The sequence below is a fragment of the Paroedura picta genome, chromosome 3 (genome assembly GCF_049243985.1).
Source record: "Paroedura picta isolate Pp20150507F chromosome 3, Ppicta_v3.0, whole genome shotgun sequence".
Taxonomy (NCBI): domain Eukaryota; kingdom Metazoa; phylum Chordata; class Lepidosauria; order Squamata; family Gekkonidae; genus Paroedura; species Paroedura picta.
In genome coordinates this window covers 3,230,477-3,245,505 of record NC_135371.1, presented here as the reverse complement: position 1 = coordinate 3,245,505, position 15,029 = coordinate 3,230,477, and the positions used below count along the sequence as shown (strand labels likewise).

The following is a 15,029-nucleotide window of genomic DNA, read 5'->3' as shown; positions in this document are numbered from 1 at the left end:
TCCTTCAGGCTTTGTGAAACCCCAGAAGTGGCGCAATCATGCAGAATTTGAATGGGAAGCAGAGCTGTGCACATGTCCACCCGGGGACCCTCCCCTTCCCACCCCCTCCAGGCCCATCACTGGCCATTTTGGGAGAGGTGGGTGGGTCACATCACTCAGTCAATCTTTGTAAAGGCGCAAAGTATCCTTACCTGAGCCCAATCCTGTCTCAAAACCTAGAATTTGAACGGGAGACCTCCAAGGATTTGGGTGGTAGAGACTCCAAGGGTCATGAAGCAGAGGCCGTCAATGGCCAACCACCTCCAAACTGGCCTTGCCTGGTGGCCAGACAAGCCTCTGATCTCCTGGATACGCGCCACACGGTAAATCTGTTCCACTATATATTTCTGGTAAGACCTTGGAGGAGGAGCTGGTCTCATGGCTTAAGTGCCACTCAGCGCTTAACACCCACTCAGGGCGGCTGCCCCACCCCTGAGTGCCTCTTCCTCCAACCGGCTTGCTTGTTTGCCCAGCGGCCGGCCAATCGCCTTCCGCCCCCCCGCCCCTGACCACCCCCTCCTCCTTCCACTTCCCTCCGAGGCTCGGAGGCTGCAGATCCCTGCTGCATGAGAGCTGCCCCTGCTGGTGAGTTCTATAACAGTCACCTGCAGCTCTTCCAGGTCCTGAGGGGAGGGAGAGGCCATCCACAGAGTTCTTCAGCCCTCTAATCAAGCGCCCATTGTATTCCTGAATGCAACGGGCTTGGCCCCTAGTACATTAATAAATCCTTACCTGGCAGGGCGTCCTCGTGGCTGTGGATCTCCCAGCCTGCCTCTTTGCACACTTTGCCGTACTCCGAAAGGTCGACCACCTCTTCCTCCTCCACTTCAGGGGAATCTGTATCCATCTCCATGAGCAGGGGAGGTACCTGAATCCCCTTCAGGACACAGTAACAAAAGGGGGAGGGTCAACGTTTCGGGTTTGAATGGTTGGACTAGGCCAGATCTGTGGTGTGCATGATTCAAGGCCACATGAAGAATATCCTACAAGGGGTGTCAGAGGAGGTGTGTCATTTGCATATTTAGACTTAGGAACTTCCTGGGATTTTTCAAATCATCCCCTCCCGTGTCCCAATTGGCTCAGCCCCTTTGAGTACACTTCCCGGATTCCTTCGCAAACAGCCGTCAGTTGGGGCTCTCTCTCCCTTCTCCTTTTTTACAGCGTTGTTTCTCTTCTCAATAAAACTACAGATTCCCTAAGCCAGGGGTAGTCAAACTGCGGCCCTCCAGATGTCCGTGGACTACAATTCCCAGGAGCCCCTGCTGCAGGGGCTTGGTTTCCACTTGGCATTTCATTGGCAATTAGGGATGGGAGAAGTGGAGAAAAGAGAAAAAGAAAGCAAAGAGAGAGAGAGAGAACAAACAGGGGACTTGCTCTGCCTGGTCCCCCTGGGGCACTGGGGAACACACATTGAAAACAGATGGAACCAGCGATAGGTCAATTATTCAAAGCACCCACCCCTCACGCCACCTCCCTCAAGTGCTTTCCGTAGGGGCCTCACCTGCTGTCCCCACTCCTCAGCCGCTGGCTGGTTCAGCAGGAAGTCTTCCGCCAGGGCCACCGCCTGGGAGCAGGTCTCCGGGCCACCGTCCTGGACCCAGCTCTGCATTTCCGGAGGGAGGACGGTCAAGAACTGCTCCAGGATCAGCTGCTCCAGGATCTGCTCCTTGGAGTGTTTGTCCGCTTTCAGCCACTGGTGGCAAAGCTCTCGCAGGTGGCCGTAAGCCCCTCTCGGCCCCTCGGCGGCCCAGTAGTTAAAGCACCTGAACCGCTGCCGTCTCTGCTCCCGGCGGAAGGCGTCCCCCCGCAAAATGGCCGCCTTCACCTTCCCATAATCCCCTCTGTCACGCGCCTGCAGCTGCCAAAACGCCTGCCTGGCTTCTCCAGCGAGGGCCGGGAGGAGTCGGGCCGCCCACTCCTGCTTGGGCCACTGGCAGGCTTCGGCCACTTGCTCAAAGGAGGCCAGGAAGCCCTTCGTGTCGTCCCAGGGGGTGGCAGGCTGCTCCGGCAGTGGCCGGACCCCCAGTCCCGTGTGAGGGGAATCCAGCGTCCTGAGGAACTCCTGCCACTGGGTCTCCCACAGCTGAAGCGCATCGTTGCCCGGGACTTGTATAAACGGCTTGCCGTACGTCCTTTGCAAGAGTTCTTTAATATTCCCGGCCTGGATGACGTGGGGGGCCGTTTCAGCCGATTTGGTTCCCGCCCCACGTTTAAGGACTTGGACATCCTGTTGCCCGGTTTTCAGCACGGGCTGCACTTCTGACGGTGGTGCGCATAGGGGATGGGCCATTCCCCTCCACACTCCTTCAGTCGCTTGTGGACCTGGGGAAGAAGGCTGCCTTGGACTTTTGAGGGAGGAACCTGGCTGGATGGATCTGTAGTCTGATTCCAGATGTTCAGAGAGCTGAGACTGATCTCCCAGGCTGGGCTTGGTCTTCCTTGGAGGGAGACTCTCAAGAGATGCTCAAGAAGTCCTGGAACTTCCTGAGATGCTGTGGGAAGAAGGGACACGAAAACAGGAATGAGGACACTGTCACAGATGAAACATCCGTGTCTCAGAGGCCAGTGTCCAAGGTGACTGAGAGAAACCTCCACATTCAGAGGCAGTCCACCTCGGAATACCAGTCCTAAGAAACAGCATTCGGGGAAGGTGTCACCCTCTATGCCCTGTCGCTGGCCATTCAGAGGAACTCGCTGGCCACTGTGTGAGACAGGAGGCTGGACTAAGTGGTCTGATCCAGCAGGTCCCTTTTTACGTTCTTATCCCGTTGGTCTCTTGCCCATACCCAAACCCAAGGAGAAGTTCTAACTTCACCTTTTCCCTAAGTGGTTATTTTTCTACAAAAGGGGATTTTTGTGCAGTGGTTGTGAGCTGAATGAGTATCACGCTGCCTTCTGAGCTCTTTCACACAAGAATCTTAAGAAATACACCCCTGATTTCCCCTTAGTAACTACGCAGGGATCCTCCTTCTCTTCCTTGGAAGGATTTTCCTTCCACTTTGGACTAATCTACGATCCAGGAAGCAACATTTGCTCAGGGTCCCAACCCCAAGGAGATTAAATTGGCCTTAACCAGGGCCCCCCGCAGGGCTTGCAAGATGGAATTGTTCCACCAGGCCTACGGTTAAGGCCCAAAATCACCACCAGAAATGTGCTGGCCACCCTGTCAAAAAAATCCCAAATTAGACCCAGCCAAGGTGGGTCTGACCCTCCCTCCCGCTCTCCCCTTCTCTCCTTTCCAGCCAATAAAGAGAACTAGGCAACTGGCTGATCTAAATTTAATGTTAAGGATTTTAAATCTAATTCATTTGACTTTAAAAATGATCTGTATACTTTATCTGTATTGTACATTCTATTTTTACATGTAATTTGACTTCTGGCCTAATCAGCCCTGAGTCCCCAGGTGGGAAACAAATGTAATTAATCAGCACCAGCATCTTCATTTTTGTGTCCTGCCCTTCCAGGTAGCTCGGTGCGGGTAACGACAAATTCAACAAGAACTTAGTTATAAAACAAAAAAAATCATTAAAACATTTATCTATATCCCATCAGCCCATTTCAGTAACACCTGGGGGGAGGTCCGTTTTATATATAGGATGGGAGGATGATGTTATCATCACAGAAGCGGCAGCCCAGGTTAGCCTGGTCTCATCAGATCTCAGAAACCAAGCAGAGTCAGCCCTAGTTTTGTAGTTGGATGGGAGACCACCAAGTGACTCCAAAGGGTTGCTATGCAGGGGAAAGAAATGGCAAACCATGGCTGAATGCCTCTTGCCTTGAAAGCCACAGGGTTGTCATAAGACAGCTGTGTCTTGACAATAATACACCTCCCCCCCCCCAAAAAAATAAACCCCCACAGGTATCAAAATCACCATCTACAGTGCCTCTTCTGCCTGGTAGAGTGAGGTAACGCTAGCTGTGAGGTCACACTTGTGGCGTGAGGTCACACTAGCTGTGAAGTCATACTAGCTGTGAGGTCACACTTGTGGCATGAGGTCACACTAGCTATGAGGTCACATTTGTGGCGTAACACTAGCTGGGGACAGGGGTGGTGAAAGGAGAAGCAGAAGAGACCAGCTAATAATGCTTTAAATCACGGGTAGTCAAACTGCGGCCCTCCAGATGTCCATGGACTACAATGCCCAGGAGCCCCTGCCAGCAAATGCTGGCAGGGGCTCCTGGGCATTGTAGTCCATGGACATCTGGAGGGCCGCAGTTTGATTACCCGTGCTTTAAATAATGCTTTAAAGTCCACTGTTCAAAGCAGCCATTTTTTCGGGAACTAACAGAAATGGGGGATTGTTACAGATTTGTACCAGGCAGAGAGGAACAAGGCTGGGAGAAACCCCCCTTGGACAGGGGCAGTCTATCTGCTACAGGTAACATTTCTCTTATCGAGAGCCCAGCTTTCTCATGCTGCAACTCAAGGCCAATTACACAGTGCAAAACAACGCCACATAATAAGCCACAGGTGGCCAAATTGTGTTTCTCCAGATGTCCATGGACTACAACTACCATGAGCCCCTGCCAACTGGCCATGCTCCCCTCTCCCCCCACCTCATTCCCTTGTCCAGCAGTGGCTGCCTGGATCTGCCCAAGAACCCCTCAAACGAAGCCCCCGTGGAACAGTCCACCCTCACCATGCACCTGCCGACAGACATTTGGTGTTCAGAGATACACTGCACCTGCACATGGAGGTTCCACTTGTTGCATATAACCCCCCTGTTACTTCTCTCTGGTAGGTTCTTTCTCTCCTCCCCCCCCCCCTTTCTTGTTACCCATCTTCCCTTTTAAACTCACCAATATTTTGCAGTCGGCCGGGCAAACCCACCCAAGGATGGAATTGTCACCATAGGGGAAAACCTCTAGGGGAAAGCTGCTTGGTTTCCAGGAAAGGGGGAGACGGGAGAGGGGGCAGGAACTGGAAAAGGAAGGCGGCTTCCCGCCCCTGCATCCTCCTCCCCATCCCCAGGAGAAGTGGGACCTGTGTTTAAAGGGCCTCTCTAGGACTGCCACGTTTGTGCCCTTAACCCATTCCAAAGAAAGTTTTGGGTCCAGGGGCACTTTGAAGACCAGCCAAGTTGTATTGTGGGTTTAAGCTTTTGTGTGCGTGAAGCGGGCGTGGGCACAGAAGGCGGTGCTAAGCTGGTTGGTCCTCAAGGTGCCACGGGGCTCACACCTGGTTTGCTGATTCAGGCCAACACGGCTGCTACTCCTGGATCCCAAAATATTTGGGTCCTTCAGATTTGAATTTGACAGCCAGGCAGGGTTGTAGTTGTTGTTGTTTTTTTAGCAGACATCCTGGCCTTATTAAGCCGCTGTTGTCACAGGCAGCAATTCAACCGGTGTAGCTTTCCTCATGCAACGAGCACAAGATAGAGCTGGTCTTTTGCACCTGGGTTTGGACTACCCATAGGAGTCTCAAGGCGGCTTCCAAGCACCTACCTCTCCCCGCAACATGCTCCCTTTGAGGTATTTTTAAATATTTTATTTTTCTTTGCTGACTCAGCCTGGAATGCCTTTCCAGGCGAGACTGAGAGAACTCTAAGAGAACTGTGACCCGGCTGGCTGCATGTGGAGGGGTGGAAGATCCAACCCAGTTCTCCAGATTAGAGGATGCCGCTCTTAACCACTATACCAAGAAAGATATCCTGCCCATATTTGAAGGAACTCAGAATAATCAACATCCCCTTTCCACCATGTTCTTCTCACAACAGCCCTGTGAGGGAGGCTAACAGGAGACAGAGAAAGACAAAGTTCATCCAGCCCAGTCTCCTGTTTCCAGCAGTGGACAACAGGTTACTTCTGGAAAAGCCCCCAGTCGAGGGATTTTCAACGGACCTTCCCCCATTGTTCACTCTAATAGCCGGCATTCTGTGGTAAACTGCCACTATAAAGGGAGGTTCTGTTTATCCCCTTTATGCAGGGAGGTTCGGTTTATTAGCTACGGCTAATCAATAGCCTCATTTTAAACACCTCTGGAATAAGACCAAAGCCCAACCAATGCAAAACAGTAGGCCCAGAGTCACCCATGACTGAGGAAGGATGTGAAACCCAGTCAAAGGTTGACTGAAAAGTCATGCTAACCCCAACACATTAATATTTGGATGGGGTAGGGGAAAGCATCCCTCACTGGATATAGGGCTTGGGGATCTGATATTCTGGAGGCGGAGCCTGAGAGGTGAGGGGTGGAGCCTGGCAGACTAGAGGAGGGGCCAAGTCCCAGGTCCTCCTGCTTCTGCTTCCTATTTGTGGACTGATTCAGGGCATTTTTGGGATGGCCCAGGCTAGCCTCACCTTGTCAGTCTGGCCCTGATTAGTAGTTGGATGGGACACCACGAAGGGATTGATAATGCCACTTCTGAACTAGTCTTGCCTTGAAGAAGCGACTGGGCGTTTCAAGGGGGTAGCTGCGTCGGTCTGAAACGATAGGACAAAATTTGAGTTCAGTGGCACCTTAAAGATCAACAAAAGGTTAATTCTGGGTATATGGGATGTCATTCTCCAGGGGGGAACTGGAGATCCCCCGGGGTTACAGCTCATCAACAGAGACCAGTTCCTCTGGAGAAAACAGCCGCTTCTGAGGTGGGTGGTAGGATAGAATACCCCACTGAAGTGCCACCCCCTCCCCAAAACCACCCTCTGCCGTCTCCACCCCAACCGGGACCTGGCAACCTAATTCTCATATCCAGAATTAAAATATGTTGGTCTTAAGGGTGCCCCTGGGACCACTGCGACTAACTAGGAACATTCAGAATCAGAGCTGGAAGGGACCCCCCTGGGTCATCTAGTCCAACCCCCTGCCCTTCTAATCCAAAAAGACTTTTTCATAAGTTAAAAAAAATATATGGTAGCCCTTCTACAGGGTCGCCTTGAAGGCAACCCCCCACCCCCCTTAAAAGGAACAGGCATTTTTCTCCAGGTCTGAGGGGGACCCTGCTGCAACTCATAGCGGAGATTTGAACCCAGAGCTTCCCCAGTTTGTTACTCATTCTGCACAGGTTGGATAATGCACTTTCAGTGCCCTGTAAGGAAAATTGTACCTGCAAAAGGACATTGAAAGTGCATTACCCTCCCTATGCAGAATGTTATTCATTGGGAAGCTCTGGGTTCAAATCCCTGCTCTCAGATACAAGCCCACGGAAGCTAAAGCCTTGGACTAAAGCTTGGTTGGTCTCCAAGGTGAAACTAGTCTCAAACATCGCTGCTTCAGGCCCACACCTGGGTCCACCTTTGTGGAAGTCTCCGCCACCCATGACGCCGCACCAGGCTGGAGGTGGCAACCGCGGCGGCTGCCTGAGGCTCTCCTCCTCCTCCTCCTCCTCCTCCGCCCCGAGGCGCTTACAAATTTCAGATCTCTCGCCCGGCGCTCTTTTCACCCTCATCCCGCGGTCGGAGATCCAGCAATGCAACACCCACCCCCATGCTGCACCTGGCGGATGTCTGCCTGCGCCAGCAAGCCATTGATTGCGTTTTGCAAGCCTGGAAGGAAAGGAGGAGGGGGCGGCTTTGAGAGGCGGCGGATCGGCGCCGACGGAGTTAAAAGAGCCGTGGGAAAGGCGGGGAGGGGGGTAAACAGCGAGCGAGCTGGAGAGACGGACTTCCTGCCTGCCTGCCATCTCCCCCCCCCTCCAGCCTCCCACGTGGGAGGGGGCGCTGGCCCGGGACCGCCTGCAGAGGGCTGCAGAGGACGAGACGCGCGTTCCGACGTGCAGGAGGTGGGCCTGCGTTGACCCGGAGGGGGAATCCGTGCGCAGATCTGGGGCTGCAATCCCCGCCCGCCGGGCTTCTCTTGGCTCAGCTTTCTATTATTTTGTGATTTTTATTTGCTGACTCAGCCTGGGATGCATCCCCAGGTCGCAGGGGGGCGGGGCAGGGTGGGGGAGGATGGAGGGAGGGAGGACAGCCTCCTTTTCCGCAGGTGTCCCCGGGATGGCTGGAGTCCAACAGGTGCAGCTCTCCTTTGAGCAGCCACCGTGGCCAGAATCTGCCTGAGCCAGTTCCTTTTTCCGCCGGAGCGTGAGCCTACCGAGGACGTCTTGGGGCATCGGATCGCTCCCCCATAGGGGCTCGTGGGGACGGCTTGCATGTCCGCCCCTGCAGAATCCAGACCCTGGCTGGGAGAAATAGAAAAAGAGTTGGTTTTTATACCCAGCTTTTCACTGTCCGAAGGAATCTCAAAGCGGCACACAATCGCCTTCCCTTCCCCTCCCCACCACAGACACCCTGTGCGGCCCAGAGAGTTCTGAGAGAACTGCACTGGGAGGCCAACTCTGGCAGGACTGTGACTAGCCCAAGGTCACCCAGCTGCCTGTGTGTGGAGGCGCGGGGACTCCAACCTGGCTGGATTTTGAAAGCTAGTTTTGTACCCGACGTTCATTTTCCCGGAAAGTAGCGCATGAGATATTTTCGACTTTTCTGCCTCCCGTGGCTTTTCAGAGAACTGGGTTGCGTCGGTCCTTATGGTGGCTCACCGAGGCCACGGTTGTGTGTTCTTCTGTTCTAGGCCCCGGGAGAGGATGGCTGCCGTGGGAAAGACCGCCACATCTGTAGGCCTCCAGATCCGCCCTGTGCCTGAGCAAGGGGTTCAGCCGGAGGGGAAGCTTGGGGGACCCGAAGACCTCGCGGGCCCCAGGCCCAGGAAGGGCCCAAAGGGAACAGGAAAAGCTGCCCCTCTTTTTCAGGACGGGACGACGCAGGGCCTTCCTCGATGGGCCGCCCCACAACAAGTGAAACAGGAGCCCGAGGAGGGCGTGCCGGACGGCTGGGACGGGCCCTGGCAGGAGTTCCTCAAGGCCATCCAGCCCCCGCACCCAGGGCCGGGGAATCCACACTGGCTGGCACCCGCTCCGTGGGAGGAAAACGGAAAGGCCTTCGGGTGCCCCTTGGAGGGCGTCACCGACTCGTGGCTGTGGCCGAGAGGGGACTGGGCGGGCCGGCCTTTGGCCAGAGAGCTCCCGCAGACCTGCAACGCCCTGGAAGCCAGAGAGAAAGGGGGCGATGAGAAGTTAAAAGCCGAGGTCTCGACGGGTGACCCCCTAGGCCCGGAGAAGCAACGCCAGCGCTTCAGGCAGTTCTGCTACCGGGAGGCCAAAGGGCCCCGAGACGTTTGCGGCCGGCTCCGGGAACTCTGCCGTCAGTGGCTGGAGCCGGAGAGGCACACCAAAGAGCAGATCCTGGAGCTGGTCATCCTGGAGCAGTTCCTGACCATCTTGCCAGGGGAGGTCCAGAGCTGGGTCCGGGAAGGGGGGCCGGGGACTTGTTCGCAGGCCGTCGTCCTGGCCGAGGATTTCCTGGAGAGGCAGGGAGAAACCGAGAGGTGGGAGCAGCAGGTGAGCCCTTGTCGTCTGAGCTGTGAGTTGAGAACGGAGGGACGGCCTGAAGAGGGAGGCCAGAGGCCCGGTCAGAGGCAATGGTCAACCTGGGCTCCATCCGCGTTGCACCTTATTTGCACAACCCCAATTGTCCATTGAGGTGCAGTGGTGAAGAGCAGTGGCCTCTAATTTGGGGAGCCCGGTTTGATTCCCTTCTTCTCCTCCACATGCAGCCAGCTGGGTGATCTTGGGCCAGTCGTGGTTATCTCAGAGCTCTCTCAGCCTCACCTCCCTCACAGGGTGTCTGTTGTGGGGAGAGGAAGGGAAGGAAATGGGAGGCCACTTTGAGACTCCTTCAGGTAGTGAAAATTGGAGTACAAAAAGCCTGCTGTTCTTCTTGGGAAGCTCGTTGAGAGAGCCTGACAGAGAAAAAACCGGCAGTGGGCACCAGGAGAGGGACAGTAAGGACCATTTGTTGAGAGCTCCTGGCTTTTTTTCTCCCTTTCCCTTCACTGCAAAAGGCTATAGACTAAAATTCAGGACCAGCGTTGCCTTGAAGTTTCATTCAAGGCATAAGGTTCTGGGTACGCACTCACTTCTTCAGATACAGTGAAATGGAAGTTACCGGTCCAAATCTAAATAAATAAATAAACCTGCTCTTCAAATGTCATTTGCCTGCCGTTGTCATTTGGCACCTGAAATCACTCCACTGTCCTAGATATAAGGACAGGTGAGCTTTCATTCTAGCTGTATCTGAAGAAGTGAGCTCATGAAAGCTCATCCCCTGCCACAAATGTTGTTAGTCTTTAAGGTGGTCCTTGTTTCTTGCTCTTTTCTACTAATTCAGTCCTAAATTGTCTTCAGTTGCTTCCTGGCCATGAGAGGGCCAGTTGCACCTCCCTGACCGTTTATGCACTGGAGGTTTCATGCCAGGCTGCAGGCTGGAGCTTTAGTCATGGCAGGTTGCCCCACCTCTTCCTGCACCCACATGGGGGAGCATTTGGCCTGGTGCACCTCATCTGCCCTCCATTTGAGCTCCTGCACAGGAGCTGGGGCAATGAAGTTCCCAGTGCATGAATGGTCCCCGAGGAGATTGTTAGATAATTGTGGGGCTGCCACAGAAAAGGCCCTCCAGATGTAAACTTGTCTTCAACAATAATTTGTTGGTTGAGTTTTCTGGGAAAGAAACATAGTAAAGATGGCTAACAATATAAATAAATATTATAACATATATATGTTATATATATCCAAGGGACCAAGCCCTATGAAGATAGGTTGAGGGACTTGGGAGTGTTCAGCCTGGAGAAAAGGAGGTTGAGAGGGGACATGATAGCCCTCTTTAAGTATTTGAAAGGTTGTCACTTGGAGGAGGGCAGGATGCTTTTTCTGCTGGCTGCGGAGGAGAGGACACGCAGTAATGGGTTTAAACTTCAAGTACAACGATATAGGCTAGATATCAGGAAAAAGTTTTTCACAGTCAGGGTAGTTCAGCAGTGGAATAGGCTGCCTAAGGAGGTGGTGAGCTCCCCCTCACTGGCCGTCTTCAAGCAAAGGTTGGATACACACTTTTCTTGGATGCTTTAGGATGCTCTGGGCTAATCCTGCATTGAGCAGGGGGTTGGACTAGATGGCCTGTATGGCCCCTTCCAACTCTATGATTCTATGATTCTATGATTCTATATATATAATATATATAGTAATCAGATTAAAGAAATGACATATATAAGGTTTTATCACTCTATTCATAGGACTTGGTATTTAGTGGTCTTCTCTTATTCTTGCTTTAAGCTGGTGATTAATTTTTTAAAATTATTAATAATTTTTAATTTTAATTTTTAATAATAAAAATTAATAATTAATAAAATTAAAAATTATTTTAAAAATCATTTAAAAATTGAAAGTCAGCATGTTTGCATACCTTTGAATAAGGAAATCGGGAGAATTTTGCTTCTTTTCTAAAGTGGAATTTGTCTCGTTGCCATTGCAGGGGCCGAGGTCTTTCCAAGAAATGCCGGGGAAGGCTCCCAAGGCAGAACAGGCCCTGTTGGATGCTGGGCAGTGGCAGCTGTATAGGGAAACCAAGCAGGACAGCGACGGAGAAGCTAGTTCCCTAGGTGGGCGTTTAAGAACTGTTGTTTAAGAACTGGCTTTTCTCACAGAGCATTTCTGTCAGAGCTCTCTCAGCCCCACCTATCTCACAGGGTGTCTGTAGTGGGGAAAGGAAGGAAAAGCGATTGTAAGCCGCTTTGAGATTCCTTGGGGCAGTGGTATAAAAAATAATTCTTATTATTAATATGAGTTATCCAAGTCCAGAAGAAGACTTGATTAAGGTCAAAATCAATTTTACTCGACGTCTTGACTTTCTTTTTTTTGTTGGCATTTATTATCTTACATGAAATCGACATCTTCTTCATGAAATAACTCATGAAATACCTTGTTTCCTTTTGTCCAGAATTTCAGGCAGAGGTCCTTCACGCCTGATCCTTTTAACTGGAGATTGAACCTGGGATATTTTATGACGGACTATTGTAGCCCGCCATGCGGTGGCTCAGGAGTGGCGGGGAATAAATCTCAAAAATAAATTTAAAGTAATAAAATTCTGCACAAGAATAAGAATAACAATAATTTTATCTTTCTATCCCACCCTTTTCTGGGTTGGCTCAGGGCGGGTAACAACTGACTTCAAAAGCTGTATGCCAAACAGATGCTCAATCTCTGGGCCACGGACACCTCCCCAGGGCTTCAGTGCCATGAATTGCATTCTCCCCGCCCTATAACTATTAAAAGCAGGGAACCCATGTCGATTTACACAGGATTTTGGCACCTTCAGGGGTTTCCCCACACCACGCCCATTGCTCCAGCTTAAATTATTTCTCACTAGACCTGGGCTGGACCAGTGTCAATTTCTCTCTCTGCTTAATGCCAGCAGGCAACGGATGGGCAAGCGAGAATGAGGAGGAGAAGCCGCCTCCACGCAAAAATCCGGAGAAAGAAGACTCTTCCGGGACGTTTGCAGAGGGGGCAGTCCTGTCCCCGGAGCACCTGGAATGTTTTGACAGTCAACCCAAACTGGAGAATCGGCCAGGGGGCCAGGCAGGGGAGGGAGACTGCAAGCCGGCCCCTTGCCACGGGGAAGGCCGGGAGCGTGAGGAAGCCCAGTCGCGGGCCCACAAGGACCGGCGGAAAAAGGTGTGCCCAGAATGTGGGAAATCGTTTGGCCGGAGTTCTGACTTACTCAAGCACCGGAGGACGCACACGGGGGAGAAGCCCTTCCAGTGCCTCCACTGCGGGAGGAGCTTCAGCGACCGCTCCAACCTGATCGCGCACCGCCGGATCCACGCCGGCCAGAAGCCGTACCAGTGCTTGGACTGCGGGAAGAGCTTTTGCCAGAACTCCTACCTCGTCCGCCACCGGAGGACCCACACCGGGGAGAAGCCGTACAAGTGCTCGCACTGCGGCCGGGGCTTCAGCGACAGCTCCAACCTGGTGGTGCACAAGAGGACCCACACGGCCAGCGGCAAGCCGTACCGGTGCCCCGACTGCGGGCGGAAGTTCGGCGACCCCTCGCTCCTCGCCAGGCACCAGTGGATGCACTCCAAGGAGCGGCCGTACGATTGCTCGGACTGCGGGAAGACCTTCCGCCACCGTTCGGACCTCACCCGCCACCGGAGGACCCACACGGGAGAGAAGCCGTTCAGATGCCCCGACTGCGGGAAGTGCTTCAGCCAGCGCTCCCACTGCAGGACGCACGAGAGGAGGCACGCGAGGCCAAACCCCTACCAGGATTGCGCCGATGACGGGACAGGCTTCCCTGCGAAGGAGGAAGTTGCCGAAACGGCTCAAAAACTCACCGCCCAGAAGGTTGGCCACATGTGCGTCCTCCTTCACACGGAGTGGGGTTACCTATAGGCGAGCGGGAGAACATCCACTCGCCTAGGGCGAGTAAACGCTGGCCTGGGGAGATCGGACAGGGAAGCTTTACGGAAGTGTTTGTGTATGGGTAGGGGGGGGGTATTTGTTTCTTTTCCCCCCAGGGATGACTAGCCGTGTCTGCCAGACAGGATGGCTCTCTAAAAATGGTTTACTTCAAGCCACAAACTTTTCTGCACTCCCAAAGTGCCAGAATTAATACGCGACGCAGAGCTCGACATCTCGAAGATCCTTAAAGAAGTAAGTCTCTTGTCCCCTCAGAGGCACAAAGGCATGCTGGGAAGGCCACAGGCAATATCTGGCGGGGTGTGAAAAGACAAGAGCTGTGGCTGAGTGTGGGGGGGGGGGAGGGTCACTGAACAGGCCGTCCAGTATGCAGGGGATATAACTCCCCTCCCCAGGACTGCTACCCCAATGGAATAAATCATGCAAAATCAGCAAACACTAATTAGTACAGCTTGTCGAATTTGGCTTTTCTCGGAGTAGTACGTGGATCGCTTCAACATGCCGTCTTCTCTGCAGGCACACTGCCCTGTTGGGGAAGGGAGCAATGAAAAGGGGTTCAATAAAGATTCTTTAATCCTTAAACTGTATTACGACAAAAAGCAGGAGCAGTGAGGGTACGTACCTGCTAGGATGTGGACAGAGAATAGGGCTGATTCTGCACTTACTTTGTTTTTTTCCGGTGTGGATCCTGCTGAATTCAGATGGATTTGAATTCGGGTCTCCCTCTATTCCCCCTCCATTGAAGCAGAAAGTGTTCTGCACGTGATTGGGGAAGATCAGAACAGGGAGGAAGGCAAGCACAGCAGGAGGCTCTTCGTTTCTTGAAGGGGGAGGGGAGGATTGGAGGCAGCAGAGGTGGGGGGAGAAGCAAGAGGCAAATCTCTGCTGAGAGAAGTTAGGGCTTCTGGAGCGCAGTCACTTTAAGGGAAGCCTTCCACCCGGGAACCAGGGAGACTTTGAATAGATCGCCCTAGCCAATCAGGGAAGACTCCTTTGCTCCCAGGCACAGTAAGTTAGTTCGCAAAAAGGAGCTGTCAACACAATGACTCATGGTGGTCTTTCAAATATCAAGGCTTATGTCCACTCCAGGATATTGCGGGGGGGAAGGTGGGGTCACCACGAATCAATCCTACATGCTGCAGAGAGAAAATTTTAAGCCCCCCAAATCAAAGTGGAAATCAAATTCCGTGTAGACAGCAGGGATTCATTCAAACTGGGAGTGGGAAGAAAACCCTGTGCAGACTACACCCGGGTCTCCTGGAGTATTAACAAACAGCAAAAATGAAAGGAAGACCAGCACTTTCAGGACTGTGACTAGCCCAACGCTACCCAGCTGGCTACACAGCCAATCAAATCTCCAGTAGCCCAGTCAGAAGTCTTTGACCCAACTACTTAAAAAAAAAAAACACTCTTTTGGTGCCAAGAAAGATTTCAGTGGGGACCACTGCACACACATGCACCAACTCAGGCGCCCCCACACTAGGTTATGCCAGCTTCTTGTGCGCACCCTGGGCGGGTGAGCCATCTGGGCACCAAACAGCTCACCGGGAGGGAGTGAAAGCCCAAATGTCCTGAACCCGTCCCACCACTGCATGACCACCAGGCTGCCTACATGGTGCCATCGTGCAGGGGCAGCTCCCACAGCGATGTTCAGGAGGGGCATATGGATGAGCATTTCCACCACACTGAGGGATCACATGGTGGGTTGGGCCAGTGTGTCCCTGCCCCTTCTGCCTCCTC

The 15,029-nt window shown here is 52.9% G+C and overlaps 2 protein-coding genes across 5 annotated transcripts in view; one reads left to right on the top strand and one right to left on the bottom strand.

Annotated features, from left to right (window-relative positions):
• LOC143833827 (uncharacterized) overlaps nucleotides 1-5,083 on the bottom strand; it is a 32,293-nt gene extending 27,210 nt beyond the window's left edge. The window contains exons 1-3 of the mRNA XM_077330052.1: nucleotides 4,840-5,083; nucleotides 1,541-2,531; nucleotides 772-916 (exon numbers count right to left, since the gene is read on the bottom strand). Of these exons, the coding sequence (XP_077186167.1) occupies nucleotides 772-916; nucleotides 1,541-2,329 (934 nt within the window). The 5' untranslated portion in view covers nucleotides 2,330-2,531; nucleotides 4,840-5,083. The remainder of the gene's footprint in view (nucleotides 1-771; nucleotides 917-1,540; nucleotides 2,532-4,839) is intronic.
• Nucleotides 4,346-14,025, top strand: LOC143833996 (uncharacterized). 4 transcript variants are annotated; one of them, XM_077330462.1, is made up of 4 exons: nucleotides 4,346-4,418; nucleotides 8,546-9,371; nucleotides 11,341-11,467; nucleotides 12,280-14,024. In XM_077330462.1, exons 2-4 carry the CDS (start codon nucleotides 8,559-8,561, stop codon nucleotides 13,260-13,262), a joined length of 1,923 nt encoding a protein of 640 aa, XP_077186577.1. In that variant the 5' UTR covers nucleotides 4,346-4,418; nucleotides 8,546-8,558; the 3' UTR covers nucleotides 13,263-14,024. The 4 variants fall into 4 exon arrangements, with proteins under 4 accessions (XP_077186577.1, XP_077186574.1, XP_077186575.1 ...); XM_077330459.1 differs by lacking the exon at nucleotides 4,346-4,418 and adding an exon at nucleotides 5,246-5,511 and having other exon boundaries at nucleotides 12,280-14,025; XM_077330460.1 differs by lacking the exon at nucleotides 4,346-4,418 and adding an exon at nucleotides 5,247-5,511 and having other exon boundaries at nucleotides 12,283-14,018.
• The last annotated feature ends 1,004 nt before the right edge of the window (nucleotides 14,026-15,029 follow it).

Excerpts from the sequence above, each read along its gene's own strand:
- LOC143833996 (XM_077330459.1), top strand. Across the intron at positions 9,372-11,340 it reads CCGAGAGGTGGGAGCAGCAG|GGGCCGAGGTCTTTCCAAGA; the intron begins GTGAGCCCTTGT and ends TTGCCATTGCAG. Across the intron at positions 11,468-12,279 it reads CGGAGAAGCTAGTTCCCTAG|CAGGCAACGGATGGGCAAGC; the intron begins GTGGGCGTTTAA and ends GCTTAATGCCAG.